The sequence below is a fragment of the Notechis scutatus genome, chromosome 2 (assembly GCF_049901735.1).
Source record: "Notechis scutatus isolate UNSWTSFEM ecotype Mainland chromosome 2, rNotScu1.2, whole genome shotgun sequence".
In the NCBI taxonomy this organism is placed as follows: domain Eukaryota; kingdom Metazoa; phylum Chordata; class Lepidosauria; order Squamata; family Elapidae; genus Notechis; species Notechis scutatus.
In genome coordinates, this window is record NC_142010.1 from 93,283,226 (window position 1) to 93,307,561 (window position 24,336).

Here is a 24,336-nt window from a genome sequence, read left to right on the forward strand (position 1 = left end):
TGCTTTAAAATTTATTCTTCTGTTTCCATTTTCCTTATTATTGTCAGATTGTTTGTCATTTGCCTCAGACTGAAAGAGAGTACTCTCCAAGTATTATTCTTACACAGTTTCTTTAGATTTTTTTTTTTTTTGAGATGAAAGGAATAGCATTAGAAACTTCAGTAACTGAACTCTATCCTATCTACAACATATATATTTTATTTAGTGAGTTATTAAACTTCTATGCCACCCATCTTGCCAAAACAATTCTGGGCGGCTTACACTCATTCAATAAAAATACCACATAAAACATTAAAACAATAAGTAAAGATCATACATTTAAAATTCAGTTAAAATTCAATTGACCAAGATGGAGGAAGGGATTAAAGAAGTGGGGCCTGTCTAATCTATTAACCAGGATGCCATTCACCCTTTGGGGTCCCAGGCCAGTTGGAAAGTAATGAGGTGAGTGAGGATCTTGATGTCCTAGAGGGCAGGCCATGGCAAAAAAAAGGGTCTTCTCCTGCTGGTCAAAATTCCTTGACTGAGAGGGTCCACAGCATGCCTGTTCTGCTGGTATAGGGGGTAGGTTAATCCCACCCTCCTATGCCAGCAACCCAGAATGGTTGCTGGAACTGGGTATGTGTAGTTTGATGAAAAGAAGGACTAGGGGTGACATGATAGTAGTGTTCCAATATCTCAGGGGATGCCACAAAGAAGTGGGAGTCAAGCTATTCTCCAAAGCACCTGAGGGTAGAACAAGAAGCAATGGGTGGAAACTAATCAAGGAGAGAAGCAACTTAGAACTAAGGAGAAATTTCCTGACAGTTAGAACAATTAATCAATGGAACAACTTGCTTCCAGAAGTTTTAAATGCTCTAATACTGGAGGTTTTTAAGAAGAGATTGGATGACCATTTGTCTGAAATGGTATAGGGTTTCCTGCCTGAGCAGGGGGTTGGATTAGAAGACCTCCAAGGTCCCTTCCAACTCTGTTATTCTATTCTATTCACTGGGGTGAGACTGTTCTCAGATAACATGGACCCTTGCCATGAAGGACTTTAAAGATGATAACCTTTAAATTGGACTCAGAAGCAAACTAGCAATCAGTGAGGCAGAACAATGATGTAACAAAGGCCATCTCAGGGACTTCAAGAGCTGCCCATGTGACTGCATTCTGTACCAGCTAAAGCTGCCACTTACTCTTCAAGGATATTCCCATGTAGAGCATATTGTAATAGTCCAACCATGAGGTAACCAGGGCTTGAATATGTGAGTGCAATGATTCCTGATCCAGGAAAATGTGCAAATGGTGCACAACACAAAGTTTCCCAAAGGCTCTTCTAGCCACAACTGCCTAAGTATTCCAAAGTACTTTATTCTATATACTTCTTTATTTACTCATTATTTTCTTATTTTAATTTGTTATGATTGGTTGCCCAGTCAGCCTGATATTTAGACTGGATTTGACAATTTTATCCACTTATCCTGTCCTTCCTATCTGATGGTGCAAAAGGAAACATTGATGTAAGTTGTTCTCCCCCCCCCCCTTGTTTTGGAAAATTGGAAGGAATGTGTGTGTTTGTGTGTGCATGCATGTGCACACACATGCATTTGTGTGTGATAAGAATAGTTAAAAAAAAATCTGAGACACAGCAAGTACAAATTAAGCATACATATGTTCACAGAACATAACAATAGAAATTATTTGGTGAACAATATGGGACCCAAGGTGATTCTGTAATATTAAAATAATCTAAAACATCCCTAAATGCTTGTTTCATAATGAGATGCTCTAGGTTAATCCTGTTATTTCTGAATAGTGAATTAGATATCAAATACAAGTTTGTTTTGTTTGATAGTATATAACAAACATATACTGTAAGCAATTTAATTTTGGCTGAGACATTTTTCCATAGTTCTAATCATTAGATTGAAAAAAAATGTGGCTAATACAAATTGTGTGGGATGTTGATATAAAATTAAGTTTCCAGAGTTACTCAGTATTTTTCTTTTTTGACATGCTACAGATATAATATATTGGTTCTCTTTTTTAAAAAAGAAGGAAGCCATCCCTGAATTATAATTTGAGCATAGATCAACTATTTTATTTCCAATACTTTTGCTTTCTTACATGTTAATATTTGAATGAATTTTTTTCCCCCTCTCTCAATGTCTTTCTCTCTCTCTCAATCTCTCTCTCAATCTCTCTTTCAATCTCTCTTTCTCTCAATGCCTTTCTCTCTCAATGCATCTCTCTCAATGTCACTCTCTTTCTCTCAATGTCTGTCAACGTCTGTCTCTCTCAGTATATCTCTCTCAATGCCTCTCTCTCTCTGTGTGTCTCTCTCTCTCTTTCTCTCAATGTCTCTCTCTCAATGAATATCAATCTCTCTCTCTCTCTCAATGTCTCTCTCTCAATGTCTCTCTCTCTCTCTCTCAATCTCTCTCTCACAATGTCTGTCAATCTCTCTCTCTCTCTCTCTCTCTCTCTCTCTCTCTCTCTGTATGTGTGTTGGAAAACTGCCACTTCCCTATTTTAAAACCTGAAAATTTAGCCTTAAAGTATTGCAGGGTTATTACAATGTTCAAATGAAAATTGGCTCATAATCTCCTACTTCAGACTCCATTCTCAACTCAACTCATTGTACTCAGAGAGTTAGACCTGGCAAGAAATGCAGGAAAGTCATTTAGAGTTTCCAACATTATTTTCAAACACATTTTAGATTTTATTTGCAGTGCGAATTGCTTCTGAATCTTTGAATTCTAAATGCAGGAGCAAGACATGATCAACACAGCTGCCTTCACAGGGAAGGGCTACACCAGAGACCCCAAGAAAAATGATAAAAGCACACGAATTTGACTGGTCATATTAAGTAGTTTTCATATGCATTGGCTGATGCATTAAATACTGTCATCCCCTGAGCTTATTAATTTATGAGAAACTTCTTCCAGAGTGAGGTAATTTATTTTTTCCTATCTGTCTAAAAGTGATGAATTTTCATTCATGTACTATGATAACAGATAGACAATTTCAATCCAAGACAGAGTCTAAGCAGTACTTAAATTGTAATGACTTCTATATACTTAAAAAAGACACAGTAGCCATGCATTCTGTATGTTATAATACTGAAATCCTTCTGCTGGTCTCTATCTGCTTGGTTTATAATCAAACTGTAACACACTATCAGACTCTGGATACATTCCCATGGTTTATGGCTGACCAGATTAAATTAATTTTCCAGTATGATATATTCGTTCCCTTATGATTCATTTATATCAAGTTTTAGATGGTGCCTAAAGTGCTAGAGCATCTGATGCTGCCAAAAACAGCCTCTATGATGTAACTCACCATATTCACAGTAAAATCATGCAGAAGGGCTTCAATAAGTCTAAATTGGTAACAGTCATGAAATCTTGTGCAAGAATTCAAAATTCTTGTAAAGATCTACTTCTGAATTTGAATTTTTAAAATGTAATTTGGTGTCTCCACACAAGAATTTGAGATGAGATTGCAAATGTCTCACAAGACTAGGAGGCATTTGACCACTCTGTGATGCCTTGCCAACAATTAAATTGCCAACATCTAATTTAAGACATCTCTATTCCAACTCATAGTCAAAGATGATATATATACATGCATTTCAACTGAACTGAAAAGGACATAGCCTGTTCAGCATCTAGTTACGTGCTTAGCAAAATACTTGTTTTTCATAACAAATAAGAACCCTAAGCTAGAGAACTGAGAGAAACTAATTTAATACAATGAATACACATTGTCAACTATCTATAATTTGCATTTGTTGGAAGTTATGTCTATGCCTTCCCCCACAAAAGAGGTTTAAGGTTCACTAACTAGGAACATTTCTTCAGTCTCCATATCCTGAAGCCTGTAAGCCTTCATATAACAACCTCCCTTCCTATTCTTAGTGATGTCAAACACTTCACCTTATTATTTAGTTATTTAGCCAGATGTGCTCCAAGAACCATGACAATCACAGGGTTGATAATTCTATTCTGCAGATTTTGCATACTGCTATTTTAACATCAACTCATATTTATATTTTATACTAAATTATACGTTGTTTCAGAAATAGATTCATCAAACAGTTGGAATTCTTCAGGAAAAAAAAACAGAATGGAACATTCCTGGTTATTCATTCTTATTCAAAACTCTGAGCCATTAAAATTATTAGACCAATGGTTTAAGAGAATGAGAAGTACTAAGCTCTGGATGACATTGTTCATAAGGTTTGTTTCCTCCCTCCTAATAAAATGAGGAATATAAATACATTTTAACAGTCATGGAAGTTTCTTAGCAATATGTGAGATAAAGTCTATTGTTTGAAAGAGGAAGTAAATTTAAATCACAATTTAAATCACAAGTAGACAGTTGTAATGCTATTACATCACAGGCCAAATTTCATGATTTTTTTTTCTTGTTAAGATAAAATATAATTTTAAAAATTATAAAATTAAAAGACCAAATCTTACCAATTCTCTGATTCCATATTGTTTTTCTACTTTAACCTTTAAATGCCTGAAACATTCCTCCATACGTTCATGGAAAGGACGAAGGCTATCTGATACTCTTCTTTCATGAATCTTAATTCCAGCTGCAAGAAATGGAACCTAAAAAGCAATAAGAAAAAAATTCAGTCATGCTATTTCATATTCCCCATGTCTCCAGAACATGTTAAATTGGATACAGTTACAAAATGTGATTTGTAATATATTTGCTAGATGACATTTTCTTCTTTCCTTTCAAACAGGTACCAATCCATCTTACTATAAATTGCAAGAAAATAATTACAGAAGGGTGAAGTACAACCTTCCAGAAAAATATAATTGCACTTTTTTGTTTCCTGTGCATAATGATATTCAATAAAAGTATAAATGGATGGATAATTTATGATACTTCATATATTCTTAAGATGAAGAGTGACAGAAAATACATCATGTCTTCAGAATGTAGGCCAGATTAGTATGATTGGTGAAATGTACGATAAGCCAACAATTTACAATGGGTACATAGTGGACATTTTCACTGTGTTACAAAGATTACATTGGAAGCATTTTGCTAAGTGATCAAAACATTCATAAGTTTAAATGCAAAGCCAGTTCAATTGAAATTTCAACCACAGTAGCATGGTTGTTTCCTCATTATCATGTATGTATGTGTGTGCCTTCCTGGGAAGGATCAGCAAAGAACACCAGGAATGAATGCTAAGCAATGGTGTATTAATCATTAAGCAGACTAAGCATGTGTTCAGGGCACCAGGTCTAAAGGAGGCTCCACAAAAACTTTTATGTAGCCTAAGCTTGGCTTCGTTTGTACAGTATGTACAAAGGAGGCTGGCACCAAGATTTGTCAGTGCTTAAGGCACCAGTGAGCCTTAATCCGCCACTGATGCCAAGAGTACAGTATCTATTTCCAGAACGGTCATTCAAGGCCTGAAGGTCATCCCAGCTATGCTACCAAGCACCTATAGTGAGTAACAGCAGTATAGGAAGATACTGGAGACAGATGGTCTCTTTAGTGACTATGGTGTAGAAGAAGGTTAATGGTATCTTTCCTGTATTTTAGCAAATCATCACATAAATTATAATGTGATTGATAATATAGTGATAGATAATGGTCCTCATGTCAGATACCATTCAGTTTGTCACAGATAAAAATCTGAGAATTTTCCAGAATAATAATAGTTTTTATGATATGGCTAGATTAGAGCTGGACAGACTGATTTCAGATTGAAGGATAAAACAACACTCTCCCCTTATTTATTCAATGCCTTATATGCTGAATTCAGAGAAGCTGGATTGCAAGAAGATAAGTAGGCTTTTAAAGTTGGAGGAAGAAACATCAATAACCTACACCATGCTGATGACACTAACTCTGATAGTTGAAAATGCAAGCTCTTATAATGTAAGTGAAGGAGTAATGTGAAGAAATGGGATAAGATTCAATATAAATAAATAAATAAACAATAACAGGTACAGCAAACAACCTTAGAATTTATAATGTAAATATCCAAGTGAGGGAAAATTTCTGCCTTTTAAAATCAGCTAACAACAATACATAAAGGAAACAGCAGTCGTGAAATATGCTGCACAATCTCAGATGACAGAGTAGCAGTGAAAGACTTGGAAAAGTATTCAGATGCCATGATATATCTATGCCTACAAATATTAGAACTGTGCTGGCAATGGTTTTCCCTGTGGTACTCTAGGAAAGTAAAACTTGTACTTTGAACAAACAAGCTAGAAAGAGGATTAGCACTTTTGAACTCTGGTGTAGGGATGACTCTTGAGAATAATATAAGTAGCTAAGAAAACAAAGAAATTATACAATGAATCAATCCAAAGTTGTCATATGAAATAACCAGGCACAAAATAACCAGATGTTTCACATTTTGGACATAGTATGTAATGACCTACCCTGTTTCTCCAACAATACAGCCTCCCCCAATAGGAAGTCCCAGCATGTTTTATAGGCATGAAATTAAATTAAGCCCCTCCCCCCAAATTAAGGCCTATATTAAAACATGCAAAATTGGGGGAATGGTGGTGGGGGCTTGCCATTAGGAAGTACTTTTGTTGCACACCCGGATATGGTGCTGCCTGCATTGACCCCAATACGAGTGTCCCACCAACGCCGAGGTCAACATCCAAGCCGTCGCCCGCCCGCCGAAGATGCAAGGGGGAAATTAAGTCACCCCCAAAAGACGGCCTAGCCATTTTTTCAGGGCTCAAAAAAAAATAAGACCCGGCCTTATTATATGAGAAACACGGTAGTTCTCTTGAGAAATCCATATGCTAGAAGAAGAAGAAGAAAGGAGCTGGGAGGAAGGAGTAGATTTCCAACAACTAGGACTTGATTAGAGTAATGATGGATGTACCTTTGGAAGACTTGAAAAGTCAGATCTGAAACAGATTTATCTGTGCTACTGTTAAGAGTCAACACCACCTTGATGGAGTATATTGGTAATCATTCAATCCGCAATCAGGATGATAGCTATGTCCTCTAAACTCATGGGTAATAGTCTACAGCCTCAGGCCTACACACAGTTTACAAGAGCTTACTGACTCACAGTTGTCAAAAATCTGAGATAGGCATTTCTCAATATTTTGAGGCACACCATTTTGCAACATCCCCTCTACTAAAATTGTGAGGAGGTTACACATTACTCAGATTTTACAAAAGCCAGAGAATCTCCATCTGTGCTAGTTTATCTCTTCCAATATTTATGAATTGCTTTGACTCCTGCTTTTCAAGGAACTGGCACAGTGCTGATGTTTCCCTCAGTGTAGTACTTCACCTGTTCTGTCCAGAAAGACTGTGAATCTTCATGTTTCTCAGGTAATTCCTCTTTTGGTACATGAAAAATGGGACTACACCAATGGACAGATTTATTTTTGTGTTTAGAGGTTGACTGTTTACATTAGGTAACCTTCTTTAATAATGACTCAGAATTATTAAAACAATTTGAAGTTCTAACTTTCTAGTATTCTAAATTACATTGGACACCACCATTAATGGTGGGATCTCCTCTGAATGCAATATAGAATAGGGTGTGAAGATATCACAAAAGACCATGGTGCTATTATGCACCAAAGATATGAGGATATTTGTGAAAACAACCATGGAGTTGATATAAAATATATGCAAACACATAAATGAATGACTTACTTCATAACACCAAGATTAAACATTTGTTTGCATATATATTTTAGTTGCTATTTCCACACAAACAGTAGTTATTTCTACTGATTCAAATGTCAGTAGAAGAAGGAAGATACTGACAATGGTGGGTGACTTATTCAGAAACAAACTAAAAGCAAAAAATAGTCTCTGAAAAAAAAGCATTGCCATTATGCTACATCCCTCATAAAGTTGCCACATTTGATATTTTAGCAAGAACATAAAAATAGAAGTGATATTTTCAGGAGTTCAGAGTGTTAATAGGTTGTTTTTACCCAAGCCTGATGAAGCTGTTAATAGCAGAGAATTAAACATCATTCAAAAATTCAAAACCTATGCAAAAATCAGTGTTTTCACTTGGTTCCTCTTTATCTGAAAGCAACAGAAATACCATGATGTCAGTTTTTTCTCTCTCTCTTAACATTGCATAACATTTCGAGAGAGCATTCAGCTAAATCACCAAGGGATTCCTGATGTTTTTGTTCAGGAAAGGAGGCTCATTAAATGTGGATGAAAAACTTTTACAACATACTTTTATGTGATATTTCCAGTCACATTTTAGACAAGTATTCTTCTTCAAACAAATAAACAAACAAAGGAAAACAGAAGGAAAATGTGCATGCATTATATATTGATGTGCTTCCCCTCTGGAAATGAGATCAATCAGCAAAAGAAAGTGGAGAAATTATTTATTTAAACAATCAGAGAATTGTGCCCAGTATTTCAATACCTGCCAAGCAATCAGGTCTTTGAGTCGGTTTAGTTTCTCCTGATCCTCTGGGTGATCCCTAGTGTACTCATCTGTGAAGAAAGCCTGCAAGCAGAAAGGGAGTTACTTAGTCTTTCATCTGAACGTGACATTCATGGGTTGTGCTGAAGATCTAATATTCTGGAGCAGAGGCCTCCAAACTTGGCAACTTTAAGACTTGTGGACTTCAACTCCCAGAATTCTCCAGCCAGCTATCCTGCCTAGAGAATTCTGGGAGTTGAAGCCCACAAGTCTTAAAGTTGCCAAGTTTGAGGACCCCTATACTGGAGGATCATTTCATTTTAAATACGATAATTAAATCCCTTACCTTTTCATACTTAGCAAACCCTCCCATGACTGCTGGATCAACAATTCCATTCAGAAGCATGGAGAGTGGGTTAATGGGAAGGTTCTCATCACTTTGGTACTGATTGATCATCGCCAGAATCTTCTCATTTGTCATGGTCATTGTTTCAATGGCATTCTCCAATGGGCTAATTGTAATCTAAGGAGGAGGAAACAAAATTATCATCAGTCCCATCTGCAACTTTAAGAGCCATGGTGGTGTAATGCTTAGAATGCAGGATTGCATGCTAATTCGGCTGACTGTTGACTGCCAGCAGTTTGGCAGTTCGATCCTGACTAGTTCAAGGTTGACCCAGCCTTCCATCCTTCCAAGATCAGTAAAATGAGGACCCAGATTGTTAGAGACAATATGCTGACCACTTAGAGAGGGCTGTAAAGCACTGTGAAGTGATATACAAGTCTAAGTGCTATTGCTATTATGGATCAGCTTGGCTGCATTGGAATATGAGAGAATCTTTCATTTATTATGAAATGTGTTAGCATTTTATTAAAATTCCCCAATCTCAGCAAATCAAGTGCACATTGAACCATATTGCTTAGTGAGGAAATGGATTCCCTGCAGTGGTGGGATTCAATTTTTTTTTTACTACCGGTTCTGTGGGCATGGCTTGGTGGACATGGCAGGGGAAGGATGCTGTAAAATCTCCAGCCAGAGGTGGTATTTGCTGGTTCTCTGAACTACTCAAAATTTCTACTACTGGTTCTCCAGAACTGGTCAGAACCTACTGAATACTACCTCTGATTCCCTGGGAACATAATACTTTGTTTTATTTTTGTCATAAAATAGCATGGGCTCCTTCTTTCTATTTCTGAAGGTTAAACTATGTATAATACCTACCAGAACTCTAATACACACCTGTGACATGGAGACAACCTCAAACCAACGTAAGATTCCTGGGAGTTTATAAGCTGTAGTAAAGGATGTTCTCTCAATCCACATAGACTATTAAAAGATGCAAAGAAGAAATATTACAATGGCTAAATCATATTGTTAGAAAGTTAAGAGCTTACTGGAAATGTAATTTAAATGACAGGGAAAGCTTTTCCTGGCATCAATATTATTTAAGAGAGAGGTGATTTCACCATTTCACTTACAAACCAGAATACTTTAATACAGTCTGCAATACTGTGCTCCCCAATCGCCAAAAAAAAAAAAGTGAGAGGGAAAGGACAAGATTCAAATACTGTGGAAATGGAATGGCAAAGAACACTGATAACTTGATTTAAACTAGGATGATCTGAAATGCTTTAAAAATGTTGTTTGATAACACACTTATCATTTGTTATTCCATTGGACTTATTATATAACTCTATCCCAAATATATGGCATCCTTGAAATTCCTGAGAGCCAACCCTGACAGAAATCATTCTGTTGATAGTAGCTGAAACTCAAGACTATGGGAAAACCTGAGCAATTTTACACTCCATTTGTCCAGCCCAGTGATGCTTCTGTGGCATTTTGTACCTCTTTTGCCTACTAATAAAGTATGTAGCATCACCTGTGCAATGCCATGCGTCACATCTGAGTGAGAGATAACATGGCTGTGTTCAAAAACATAAAAAAAGATACTTACAGCAAATTCATTTTCAGGGTCAACTGATCCTTTTCTAGTTGGTCTTGAATAGTGGAATCTTTGTACATAGTTAGACTTATAAAAACTAAGAGAGAGAGATTACAAACACCTTTTTCTCCATAAACTTCCATATGAAAATTCAATTTAATTTCATTTATGTAATTTAAACATACCATATCCATTTTTAATTCAAATGTCTACATTGTACTCAAAGCACTACCTTACACATTGCAAGTATGTCTAAACCTGATTGGAAAGTGTGCCTTGGTATGTAATAGTCTGAACAAATTATCACAATGTGGCAGTATACCTGAAACCTGTATAGGTATCTGGAGGTGGTGCTAGTTTTGGTCATGCTCAGCACATTTCTACATTCCACAGATAAACAAGAAATGGAGAAAAATATCCAATCTATGAATATAATATTCCATATTCTTCAAGCTATAATGTAATGGTTCATTGACTTTCAGAGGTTGATTATGAAGACCTAGCAATGGGCCTTGATTTGGTTGTGACTACAGATAGATCCCAATTAATGTGAGCTTGAATAGTGCAAATTTGATTAAGTGCAAATTATAAATTGATACCCCTTATTGCATATAATGCTAGCCAAAATTTAGTTAACGTGAAGGTAGTGCACTTGTTGTCTTTTAAATAATAAGCACTGTATATGCAAAATGGAGAAAAGGAAGGTTCCACTTGAGGAAAACTCAAAAAAAGAAGAGGCTCACTTTGAAGAACCACAATGGAATATAGGCAAAGTTCTTTATAAAGGAGCTTATCCTGCTGGTTTTCATTTGTTCATTTGATTTATTTATAAAATCTGTCTATCACAACTTATTGCAGGTTATAATTCATTAGAAAGTAATAAAAACCCTAAAACCATGTGAAAAAGATAACTGAAGAATGGTTAAAGTAATAATCTTGCCACCATTCCCTATGTTACCTATAGCTTCTGAACAATCTTCAAGGGGAAACCTTTGTAGGACACATTGTAGTAATTCAGAAAGTCAATCAACATTCCTTAATCACCAATTCATTAAAAACCCTATAGTTTCCTATTTTACAATGCTTAAATAGTAAATATTCCATTCTCACTGCATCCAAAATTCTCTTGATATACCAAAGTCTCATTCCTAGATAATAAAGTGGGCAAAAGAATCCTTTTATACTCAGCCACTTTCACAGCCATTCTTTTCTGGCAACAAATCTTTTAATCTTGATCATTCTTTTTTTTTTTTTTGTAAAAGTTTTATTGATTTTAACAACAAACAAAAACACAAAAACATAACATAAGACATAACATAAAAACATCATCATCCTTCATAAATTTACAGACAGTGTATCGGTTGGTTCACCACTCCTTTTTGTGCATCCATTCATAGTCATCATAATAATTATATCACATAATAACTCATATTATCAATCAACAATTATATATCCTAATATCATTATTAAACAATCATTTGACTATAATTTTACTAATTCATACTTAAGCGAGATAACTATAATTTAGTTAATTTATTTTATAACAATTCATAAAATCATACCAAATCTATCTTAATAAAATATTCTAAAAATATTATCAAAACCAAGAAAAAGTGTATATTCATTATTTCCTAAATTTCTAAACATTCTATTATTATATTGAATCTTGATCATTCTTGATTCTCTCTGCAATTGTCATTTTCATTCGGTATGCATATTTTTCTCTCATTCTTAGTCATCATTCTCTTATATGATGTCACACCTCTTTTGGGTCATCTTTCCATTAAACATGCTTTTTCATACTTCCCACTTCTGTTTTACTTCTTTTCATTTTTATTTTTTGATGTCAGTTTAACATCATATTGCATTATGTTCTCTTTATATTCATTTTTTACTAAAATTATTTTATATATGTTCATTCAGGACTCATATGTTGTCTTCTTCCAATGACATCACTTTTATTCTTATTTCTTTAATTTTCTTCTTTTCCTTCCATGTGTATTTTCTCCCCATATTCACTCTTTATACCACCAAGAAATAGTAGACCTGTGTGTGTGTGTGTGTGTGTGTGTGTGTAGTTCTTGTTTAACAACCACACTGTTTAACCAGTATTTGTAGCAGTGATGAAAAAGTAAGCAATGCTTCCATTTACAATTTTCACAGGTTTTTAAAGCAAAGGAAAGTTCATAAGCAGTCACAGTTTCACTAAGAACCCTTCTTGCTTAATGACCCAATTTTTAGTCTCAGTTGTGGTCACTAAGTGAAGACTACTTGTATCTAAAAACTGGTTGACCAGAGAGCGGTAGTATAGTATAAAAGAGAATTGAAGTGTCTCTGAAGCTACTTTCCTGCACAACATGTGTCTAATTCTTGGTCTGCTATCATCTCATATCTATATTACATGCAGAACATGAAAAATACTTCCAGACTTACAGTGAATAGGAACAATGAGCACATTGGCCCTGTTGAATCAAATGCAAGATCAAAAACTATTGTTTTTAAGGCTAAAACATTTTAAACAGTTTTAAAATGGGCAAAATAAAAGGTGACACTTATCCACTTATTTAATGAAAATCAATGGCAGCTGCCATTATTTGCAAAGGTTAAAAAAACATGGAACTCCCTCCAAGCATTCTAAATCACAATCTATAGAAGTCTAATTCTACAGATGCTGCTTCTTACTGTGGTTAATATATCAACATTCACCCTGTTCTCTTTATATAGGCTCACATAAAACACTTTGTTTTATAGAAAGCTATAAATGACCTGAAGCATATGATATTTTCCCTGCTGATACATGTAATATTTCAACTACTTTGCAGACTTAATAAGATCACCTGTTATTGTGACAACTCCATTTAAAGTACAGAAATCTATAGATTCAAAAAAGCATGAAGCCATAAAATACTTGTACTTTGTGAAGAATAAGAAATAGATTCTTGGAAAAGAATCTAATGGAAAATAATGTCATGATTTCTAATCTGGAAGCTACCATGCATGTCCCACATCCCTGTAATTGTAATAATGTAATAATGCAATGATTTAGAGAACATGATTTAAAGAACAAAAATTAAAAAATGAAAAGACTACTTGGGTGTAGCTATGCATATGCTGACCTATTCATACACAGACAAACACATACATACAGATACACATTTGTGCACTCACACATATTTGAAATAAGGAGATATTCTTTTCCTACTGGATATTTCATATCTAATTTTGATGTCTTGATATGTATTCACTTTTGACCTTGATTGTCTAATCAACAAAAAAGAAACTCTCTTAAAGACATTGCAGAAGGCAATAGGCTTAATGTAGCAGAAGACAGAAATGAACAGGTCAATGATTATTCAGGATAACATAGCAAGAAAAGAGACAAGAACGCAAATGATATAGTGACAACAGTGTGTCAAAAAGGAAAAGAAAGGTTGGAACCACTCCAAAGAAGGAAAAAAATGATCCCTCATTTCTACCAGCTTTATTGTTAACAAGTGTTTCTCCATAGTCAATGTCGTAGCAGGCTTACCACCTTCCCATTTTCACACAAATGACTGCGGAAACTTAAATTGAAAAGGTCTGGTCCAATACATGACAGTTATTGTATTACATCTGAATTATCATTCCCTTCAATCAGCTACATTTGGCAACATTAGTTAGATTGGTGATACTTCAACAGATTTTTCCTTAATGATGGGGGAAAAATAAATTTAAGTAGTGACAACATGACAGATGGAAGGATAGTTACAAAGACATGAATGGTGTGTGTTTTCAAGGTGCCCTCTATTAGGCCAGAAATTTCTGTGTCTCATGGTAGAAGAACCTTTTCATTAGCTTTCAGATGCAGGTGGGAAAATGCTTTATGCTGCCAATTTTAAAAGTTCAAAGAATATTAAAAAGAAAACTTGGGAGAGCTAAAGATGTCACTTATTGATTGTTGAATATCTAAAGTGCCATTTGAAGTAAATTTTAGATCAGAGCTGATTGTAATCAAAACATGTTGCTGTTAAGAACAATTTTAAAAGTGTAATTTCCTACAAATCACAACAGCTGACAGATATACCAACCATGGCTGATCTTGAAAGAGCTAAGTAGGGGTTAGGCATGGTTTACCGTTTAAATGAGATAACACCAGGAAAGCAGCAAATCTGAACTACCGTATATACTCGAGTATAAGTCGAATCCGAATATAAGCCGAGGCATCTAATTTTACACAAAAAAACTGGGAAAACTTATTGACTCGAGTATAAGCCGAGGGTGGGAAATGCAGCAGCTACTGGTAAATTTCAAAAATAAAAATAATTAATTTGGGAAACGATCTCACTATCATGAAAGGTTTAATTGATTCACTAACCCAAAAGAAGAAGATGATGATGACAGCGGAGGCAGGAGTCACTCTCTTCCCCTCCTCGGAGGCCCCTGAGTCAGGAGTCACTACCGCCGGCGCGGCCCCAGTCCCGCCGCCTGGAAGGGAAAGGCAAAGCGCTTTTTGCCTTTCCCTTCCTGGCTGGCTGTTGGGGTCGCTGCCGCCGGAGGCCGCGACTCCACACCATTTTTTTCAGAGGGGAATCTGACTCGAGTATAAGCCGAGGGGATTTTTTCAGCACAAAAATGGGCTGAAAACTAGGCTTATACTCAGTATATACAGTACTTTGGGAAATAAACTAAAATCTTAAAAAGATACAATAGTAAATCACTTCCATTTAGTTAGGAGCTGTGGTGCAGTGATTGGAATGCAGTAATGCAGGCTGACTCTGCCCACTGCCAAGAGTTCGATCCTGACCAGCTCAAGGTTGACTCAGCCTTCCATCCTTCTGAGGTTGGTAAAACAAAACCCAGATTGTTGGGGGCAATATGCTAACTCTGTAAGCTGCTCAGAGAGTCTTGTAAAACGCTATGGAGAAGTATATTGCTATCTGTCAAAGAAAAGTACACGAACCAGGAATCAAGTTCAATTTGAATAAATTTTTATCTTTTTTAATAAATATTTTTAATCCCATCTTTAATATTTTTATCAATAACTCAAGGAAGCATACTTAATACTCCTTTCTCCTCCTATTTTCCCCAGAAAAACAACCCTGTGAAGTGAATTGGGCTTAGAGAGAGTGAGTGGCGCAAAGTCACCCAAATGACTTTCATGCCTAAGACAAAACTAAAATTCACAATTCCTAGCATGGTGCCTTCACCACTAGACCAAACTGGTTCTATCTTACATTTCTTATCTTTTAAGAAGTAAGACTCCAAATAAAACATTTGAACTATATGACAAAGCCATGATGCAGAGGCCTCAGTATTATCAAAGGGCATCATCCCTTCTTATTACTCTCGCTTTTTCCTTTATTCATCGCACACAGTTTTCTTGTCTTTCAGGTGCCGTTTCATTGGAAATGTTAGCAGGCAGAAAAAAGAGGATGCTTTCAGTTTATCCACGAGTAAAATAAAATCTATTAAGCTTTGATTAAAAAAATAGTGAAAGTTAAAACTGTATGTCCTTGTACCAGACCAGAGAAAGGGAGTATTCTCATTGCAATAAAATAGATCGATGTAAAATTGACTAACATCTACCAACAAACAATTTTTTCTCTCAAGATGGATAGAATCTAGGGCCTCATTTGTTCCCATAATGAAACCTCTGGGTTTGATAATCCATTCTTGAGAACACCATCAAAGTTATATTTTAACTCATTAAGACTGTCAGCCTGTTCTATTATTTGCCTGCTAATTTAATATGTGCATGGCAAACATAATGTCAGTGATTGTACCCAGTAGATATACTTTTTAATCTGGGGACTGTGAAATTTTATACAGAAGAAACCTCAGCAAAGTTTCATTCGGCTGATGTTGCTTCTTCCCTTGTAGAATTGATGGCTGCTATGGCAAATCTTTGTATTTCCAAGTCTGGATAATGTTTCCCCATATCTGATAATTCCGATCCAAATTTGAGTTTATCAACTTACTTGATTGATATGGCCACCCATCTCATAAATTCAACTCTGATAATCCAACATGTTAAAAACAATATAGAAAGTATCAACCAGCACATAAAAACCTACAATAGTATTGGAGAACACATCCAATAAACATTCAACAGTAACAATAACATCTCACAGGCTATTTAACCTCCTGACCTTTGGGCTCTGGAGCACATCAATCAATCAATCAATCAAACAAACAAACAAACATTTATTGTCAATGCACAACATGTTTACAATGAAATTGAAAAATTGAAAAACACATCCGTGTCTTCAGCATCTTGGGAAAGGCTAGCAAAGTCAGATCAACCTGATCTTGGATGGTATGTTACTCCAAATTTGAATTACATAATGCAAATTAAACTTTCCAACTTTTAAGAAGCTATCTAGGACTATTGATAACATGTGTTATAGGAATTTTTACACGATCAATAAGACAATATGGACTTACTTGATTACTTGATCAGGCACTGGCTTATTTTTGAATTGAGGATGTTCCTCCAAAACTGGCTGCACAGTAAAGCACTGTATATCTAAAATCACAAGAGCTAAGGACATTATACCATTAGTGGACACAATCAGTCAACTGAAAACAAAAGTCTTCACAATTGTTCAAGAAGAGTCTTTTATAAAATTATTACATAATTATATTAGTAAAATTCATCATTCAACTTAAAAAGTATGTGTTCAACAAATTGGTTGATTAAATCTATGTTCCAAATAAATAGTATGTTATCGATAAAAATTAGCTCAAGTTTGAAAAGAGGGCTCTGTTCTGACCTATGCTTCTCCCAGCAGTAAGAAGCTGATTTCTCATCTCAATAAACGTCTTTTATTTGATTTACAATGAATTTCCCCTCCAACAAAATTCCAGCCAACAGTCTTTCACAATAGTTCCCAATTACAAACTTTATCAGGCTTGAAGAGGGGCCAAGCATGCCAGAATGAACTAATTGTTTCCTGCAAAGCCTCATTCCCCTTTCACTCCTCTTTTATACTCTAGGGGAGGGTCCATTCACCATCCACCTGTAGCTTTACTCCCAAGTTGGCCCTTGTTCCTCAGCTGTTCCCTTCATCTGGCAACTCTGCACATGTGCACACTGGGAACAGGATCTAACTGTTCTTCTGCCTCACTGATGTCTGACTTTGAAGGCCACTGATAACTGTTAGATGGCTCTGGCCCCATCTCTGCCTCTGATGCAGAGCACTCGTCAGAGCCTTCCCCAGACTCCATGCTCCTCCCCAATGCATGCTCCTCCCCAACCTCCTCATTGTCCAAATCTGCTGCCAGCTTCCCTGGCTACTGTCGGGCCACAACAGGCTTCTTGGTGCTCTCTGAGGTTGGTTGTTATCTTGCAGATGTTTCATTACCTAAATTATAGTTCATGATGAATGTATTTATGATAAGTATGATCATGATTTATCACTTATAGCTTTTATGTACACTGAGAGTTTATGCACCGAAGACAAATTCCTTGTGTGTCCAATCACATTTGGCCAATAAAGAGTTCTCTTCTCTTCTCTTCTCTTCTCTTCTCTTCTCTTCTCTTCTCTTCTCTTCTCTTCTCTTCTCTTCTATTTTCTTGCCTTGCCTTGCCTTGCCTTGCCTTGCCTTGCCTTGCATTGCATTGCATCATCAGTGCTAGTAGGAAATGGAGCTGCTCTCATTTTATATTCTAGTGGCTTGTCCTGTTGTTGTGTTGGTGGGAGTGGTCATTATGGTTCTTTGGTTGGGATGTTTACCAACCAAGATATTACTACTGTGTCCAGTCCAATTCCTTAAGAGTAGTTTAAAGCTGACACACAATACACTACCATCAATCACTAACATTCACAGCAATTTACAGCAAGCCCATCAATAATATATCAAACTGATCAACCAGAAAAACACTGCTTTTGACTAATGCCATGCCATTCAGATTTTGTGTCATATTTTGAGCATGGTATCTAGCAATGTCTAAAAAAAAACTTAGGAGCTATAAAGAGGAAGCTGCAGAACCAACCAAGCACTATTCCTGTGTTACATTTTTAATGAGCTTTGAAATAACAGCATCTTTGCAAGATGTTATACATGTGAACCCTCCAAGTACTAGGAAGAAACAATGTAAGAATTCCTGCTAATAGGAATTTGGCCTGTCCATAAACCCTCCAACACTACAGAGTAGTCAGAAAGGTGATTTGTGTGATTTCAAATATATTGTAATAAAGCTGGAAATACATAAGCTCAGCTCTCATTATGAGATCACAAGAGTTTAAAGTTGTCATTTACCTGGGGCACAGACGTCACATGGAAGTATCTGAGTGATTAAACCTATGCTGCTGCTTTAAGGCATCTTATTCTACAAATGCATTATTGCAGATTTACAGAGAAGCAGACTGAAATTATATGGTGCAAAGATTTCAACTGACACTGTAGAGTTTGTATACTATATTTCTGTGAGATGGATGTGAACAGGAATGTATTATTAGCAAGAGTTGTTTATATTGGTATAGAGAAAAGAAATTTGCAGTTGTCTTGTTCACCCTGAAGTGTTGAATATAACCTTGGAAGAGGGCAGTGTTTTCAATGTAAAGGATTCATCTATAGTTGTCCTATTTATGTTTTGAAGCAATAACACTTTATCATTCCTTCAGAAGCCTTCCTTTATGATGTGGGAGATGAAAAGCAGCTTTTCAGAAGATCAAAGGTGCATAAGAGAGGAATCACTGCCTTTGATTATCGTGCTTGTCTTATTGAGCCCGGTCTCAATAGCTGCTTAGATGGGTCTAAATGAAGAATACTTTGATTCAATTGCCCACCAGGTCCACACAAAGAATCAGAGACAGATGACAATGAACATTCCCACCAATCACTCATAGATAACACTAGACTATTATTTATTCTGTACTCAAGACTGAAAACAGAATAAACCATGTTTTCAAGCAATGAGGATATACAATGAGAGCAGAAACATCTCTATCATACAATTTTTACATCTCTTAGAAAGTATGACCTTTCTCCAGCATTGCTACCTGTTCTATAATCTTCTTCTTCTTCTTCTTCTTTTTCTTCAGCGTTTGTCTCGCGCTCTGGCGAGGTCCGCTAATGTCCTTGAGTACTGCTTCCACGCCTCTCTGTCTGCCACGTATGTCGGGTCTGCCTTCGCGATCTCTAGATCGGCCTTGATCGTGTCCATCCAGCGTTGCTTAGGTCTACCACGCGGTCTCGCTCCTCCGACAATCACCTATTCTATAATCTGTTCTACCTGTTCTATAATCATGTATAATTATTGTAGGGGAATTATGAATAAATGCCTTCTGCCTTTATTGAATTTCAATAAGAGAACTGACAAGCGTTTAGCTCAGAGACTCAGAATTAATCCAACGCCAATTAGTATCTGCAGTAGACTTACACATTGCCAGTCTCTATCTAACTACCAACTGTATCTTCCCATGATTCACTAAGGAGGAAACTGAGAAATATGAGACCTAAATTAAATAATAAAAACCCTATGAAAACAGGTTTTCCTGTTAATTATCTCTGCTGTGTTCTCAATGATAAATTGCAACACAGAGATGCTCTGTTTTAAAGCCAAAATTTAGGCCAACGTTTCCAAGGTTTAGCAACTTAAATCTTGTAGACATAGCATTCTAAAAACTAACATAGGTAGTTCTCAACTTATGGCCACAATTGAGCCAAATATTTATGTTGCTAAGTGAGGCCTTTGTTAAGTGAGTTTTGTCTCATTTTATGATCTCTTATGCCATAGTTGTTAAGTGAATCTCTGCAGTTGTTAATTTAGTAACATGGTTGTTAAGGGAATCTGCCTTCCCCGTTGACTTTGCTTGTCAGAAGGTTGTTCAAGGTGATCACATGACCCGAGAGGACTGCAAGCGTCATAAATATGAACCTGTTGCCAAGCATCTGAATTTTGATCACATGACCATGGCTGCCATAGTCATGAGTGTGAAAAACAGTCATAAGTCACTTTTTTCAGTGCTATAACTTCAAATGGTCACTAAATGATTGTAAGTTGAGGACTACCTGAATTGAGCTTGTCTGGTAAGCCAAAATACATGATGATGAATAATTTGATGATGTGCTGCTGATGTGGTTTTCTTCCTGAAGCAGAATGTACATTCAGAGATAGAGTGTGTTTGTTAACATTTGCATTTGGACAATATTCTGTATCTGCATGTAAAAAGGAGAAAGGGAATTTACTGCTTCAAATTACATACTATATCTTTGAATGTACATGCTAAAATGATATGTTGCTCTTTTCAGAGATGCAGAAGAATATTTTTATTGATTCCTATTGTTTTAAACAAAAAATTAAATTCAATATCTGGTGTTTCTAATAAAAAAAACTGAGCAGTATAAAATACTTTGGTGGCAATATTTCTATAATTCAAGATTATATTTACGTGAACTTGAACATTTCAACATAAAGGGAGAAAAACTTCAATTAGTCTTGTAGATAATACTTAAAATATCAGCCTTACATAGTGCTGTTTAAAAATAAACCAAAAAGATATTTGATACACACAGGCTTATCTGTGAATTCAGGGATAAAAGCTGCCAATGTGATCAAACCAGACTCTGAAGAGTTGGCTATTCAATGATTTAAAGTTGCTTAGTAAGATGGCCTTGGTGATTTTAGGATTTAACCAGAGGCTTTTTACATTTCTGGTGGTTACTTTAAGAATAATTCATTTCTTTGAAGTTTTGATTTCTTGGGAAATTTGATTGAATATATATTTTACTGCTTATGCTTCTCTGTCATGATACAGGATACAGATATCCACAATTTTCATTAGGATATTATGAAAGTGTTACATTTATAGTGTTGGCTAACTTAAATATTTTAATAGGTAAGGAACTGATTAAAAAAACACCAGGTAGCATGTGTGCTGTGGCTACCACTTGAAGAGGAGAACTCTACAGGTAATCCTCGACTTACAACAGTTTGTTTAGTGATTCACATTGAAAAAAGTGACTTATGACCGTTGCAGTGTTCCCCTGGTCACATGATCAAAATTCAGATGCTTGGCAACTGGTTCATATTTATGATGGTTGCAATATCCCATGCTCATATCATCACTTTTTGTGACCTCCCGACAAGCAAATTCAATGGGGAAGCCAGATTTACTTAACAACTTTGTCACTAATTTAACAATTGCAGTGATTCACTCAACCATTGTGACAAGAAAGGTGCAAAACGTACCTTAAGAAGTGTCTCACTTAAAAACAGAAATTTGGGACTCAAATGTGGTCGAAAGTCGAGTACCTGTATTGCTATAAAAAGGAAGAATGCTAATATAGCCTTTTTACTGGTATATTCCAGAATAAAACATACTTAGAAGGTCCTATAAACAAAGTAGAAGGTCCTATATTTCATAGAGGTTAATTTCTGATTACTGTGTGTATAACAAAGCCTGGTTTCTTGACAAACTTAAGTAACAGAATTATGTATGTGTTCTGTTCAATTTGAAGGGAAACATGTGGAATGGCTTATAATTCAGGGATTTTCCATAGTTCCATAAACTTTGAATATGGATTTTTACTTCAAATTGCTTTTGCTTATTTAATAAAATCCCCGACTTCTAAGGATACATTGAACAGCAGCATTCTTCAGTTTCTCATCAGGGGGTGAAGTAGTATTCATTTTTTCAGCATTTGGAAAATGGCTCATCAGTTGTGCTTGAAAGTCTTCTCTTCGCTCATATTCCTTGCCTCGATAAATGAATATTTTATTCTGTTTTTAAAGAAGAATAAATACTGTTTGTGAACTTGCTGTGGAAAATAAATCATTGTTAAACATCACAACATTTTTTTTATCTTATTCTTCACATTATTCTACCATTTGTCTGAAGTGGTGTAGGGTTTCCTAAATGGGGTTGGACTAGAAGACCTCCAAGGTCCCTTCCAACACTGCTATTCTAAATTTTAAATTCTTAAAAAGCTACAAAGATTAACTAAATATGAAATTAGATACATCAAGGCCCTAATAACCAACTAAATTGTTTGTTAGGTCCCTCCTAAGGGAAAAGGAGGAGAAGAGTGAAAAGAGTGAAAGATGTTTTCTAAAATAACAACAAGACCAAAATGTGATAAATTTGCCACTAGTCCCCTGGCTGATTGCTAGAAGGTATCTAATATACTTTTGTAGGGAAATTTATTCTAGAATTCTTTGCTTCTTGTTGTGCCTTTAAAAGTATATTGGAGATGAAGAAAGGAAAATTACAAGATTATTTTTGCCAGATTGTAAAAATTACCAGCAATAGGAATACTAATTATAGGTATTCCAGGTATAAATGTGAGAGCCTTTCATATGAAATTTCATCTGCGAGCTCTCAATTAAAAATGAATATACACCAGATATAAAATTCATTAGATTTCCTGCTTCATTGTCTTGGCTATTCGTATTGTTGGTTTTATTGTTCATTAAATTCTCTTCAGCTATAAACCATCCTTTAATTATGACTGTCTTGTAAGAATCCTAAATGCTCCCTTATCACTCCATTACCCTCACTATAAACCTTTTTCTAACCTTGAAGGCAACAAGGGGGAAAATCCACAATAAATAAAATTCCTTTCTGAAAATGTGACACTCAATATTGTTACAAAAGGCATTTTAGGTAACTGCCGGACAGAAAATCTTTTCCTGGCAGAATCTCATGAAGACAAATGCCCCAATTTGTGAATAACTCCATTTCCACGAGTAGAATATTGGTATTCTATAAGGCTCTACAAATTTGAAATTTGTTAAAGATAAAGTACACAGAGTAGATAATTTACCCTTAGGAATGTGGGGAACCCTTGGCCGTAATATCCAACTGCAAAATAATCTGGTTTAGGCCTCAGAATTTTCATTATGTTTTCATAAAATTTGGCTTGCTGAATCTGAAAAGAAAAAGAGATGTAATAGGTCTTCCTGAGATTATATGACAACCAATTCCTCAGACACTAGGGTTCTTTTCCAATTCGAAGAGACAGTCATTTGGCAGGCTGAGGCAAAGAGGCAGTCCCCGAATCAGCAAAATCTGGGGGCTGGACAGGGGACAGGCTGTATCTGTCCTCAGTGTGAAAGGGATTGTCACTCTCAAATTGGCCTTTTTAGCCGCACTAGATGCTGTTTGAGGACCTCTTTTCAGAGCATGATACCATAGTCTTTTTAGACTGAAGGATGCCTGTATGTGAGGGTTCTTCTAATCTGGGTGAGTCACTGGAACCAGAGGTTTAATCCCCCAAATTTTAGGATTCGTGGTGGAACTGATCAGCAGGAAACTCCTCTCTCTTCAAAATGTATGTGAGAAAGAAATTCGTTGAGGATGGACTCCAATATGAGTCCAAAAGCTTGGAAGACTGAACCTCTGGTCCCGCTGACACACCCAGATTGGATCCTGGAAGATTATCCTGGGACATATTTGCCTTCATTCATTACCTTTCTATAATTAAAGTGCGCAATTCTAGTTTTTCTCATTTTCATAAGCATTTGTAAATTAATTACTACAGCAACATTTCAGTTTAACAAATAATTCTGGGTCAGTTCAAATATCAATTAAATCTTATATTATATCATTTGCAATGACTTAGTGTCATTGAGCTAGAGCTGTAAATGAGATGGTAAGGTATCACAGCCAGATTAAAATAATTAAATTACATTTATTGTGTAGACAATTCCAAGATCTACTCAGTAGAGTTTATGGTTTGAATTTTATACAAAGTGATGATGCTTTGGCCAATTTTAAATTGCAATACTAAATTCTATATGTAAAACTGTGTATATGTATTCTATATGATGTAAAACTGAACATAGGAAATGATTGACTAAACTGCCCATCAAGGACATAGAGGCAATGTTGTATTGTGCAAACGGCAATGAATTTAAAACCCAGTACAATGTGCAAGACTAAAGTCTATTTTAAGTCTATAAAATGAATGGCAACTTTAATTTAAAATGAAATATATTGATTTTTATTTCATGAGATAAAATCATTTTTATTTACATTTATGTTTCAGAATGAT

General features: G+C 35.7%; 1 protein-coding gene across 1 annotated transcript in view; it reads right to left on the minus strand.

Moving 5' to 3' along the window:
- Positions 1-24,336, minus strand: part of DOCK2 (dedicator of cytokinesis 2) — a 316,367-nt gene that overhangs the window by 13,028 nt on the left and 279,003 nt on the right. Inside the window, exons 40-47 of the mRNA XM_026688575.2 lie at positions 23,107-23,211; positions 21,922-22,063; positions 16,780-16,861; positions 10,369-10,453; positions 9,651-9,737; positions 8,757-8,933; positions 8,411-8,494; positions 4,473-4,610 (exon numbers count right to left, since the gene is read on the minus strand). Coding sequence (XP_026544360.2) covers positions 4,473-4,610; positions 8,411-8,494; positions 8,757-8,933; positions 9,651-9,737; positions 10,369-10,453; positions 16,780-16,861; positions 21,922-22,063; positions 23,107-23,211 — 900 coding nt within the window. The remainder of the gene's footprint in view (positions 1-4,472; positions 4,611-8,410; positions 8,495-8,756; positions 8,934-9,650; positions 9,738-10,368; positions 10,454-16,779; positions 16,862-21,921; positions 22,064-23,106; positions 23,212-24,336) is intronic.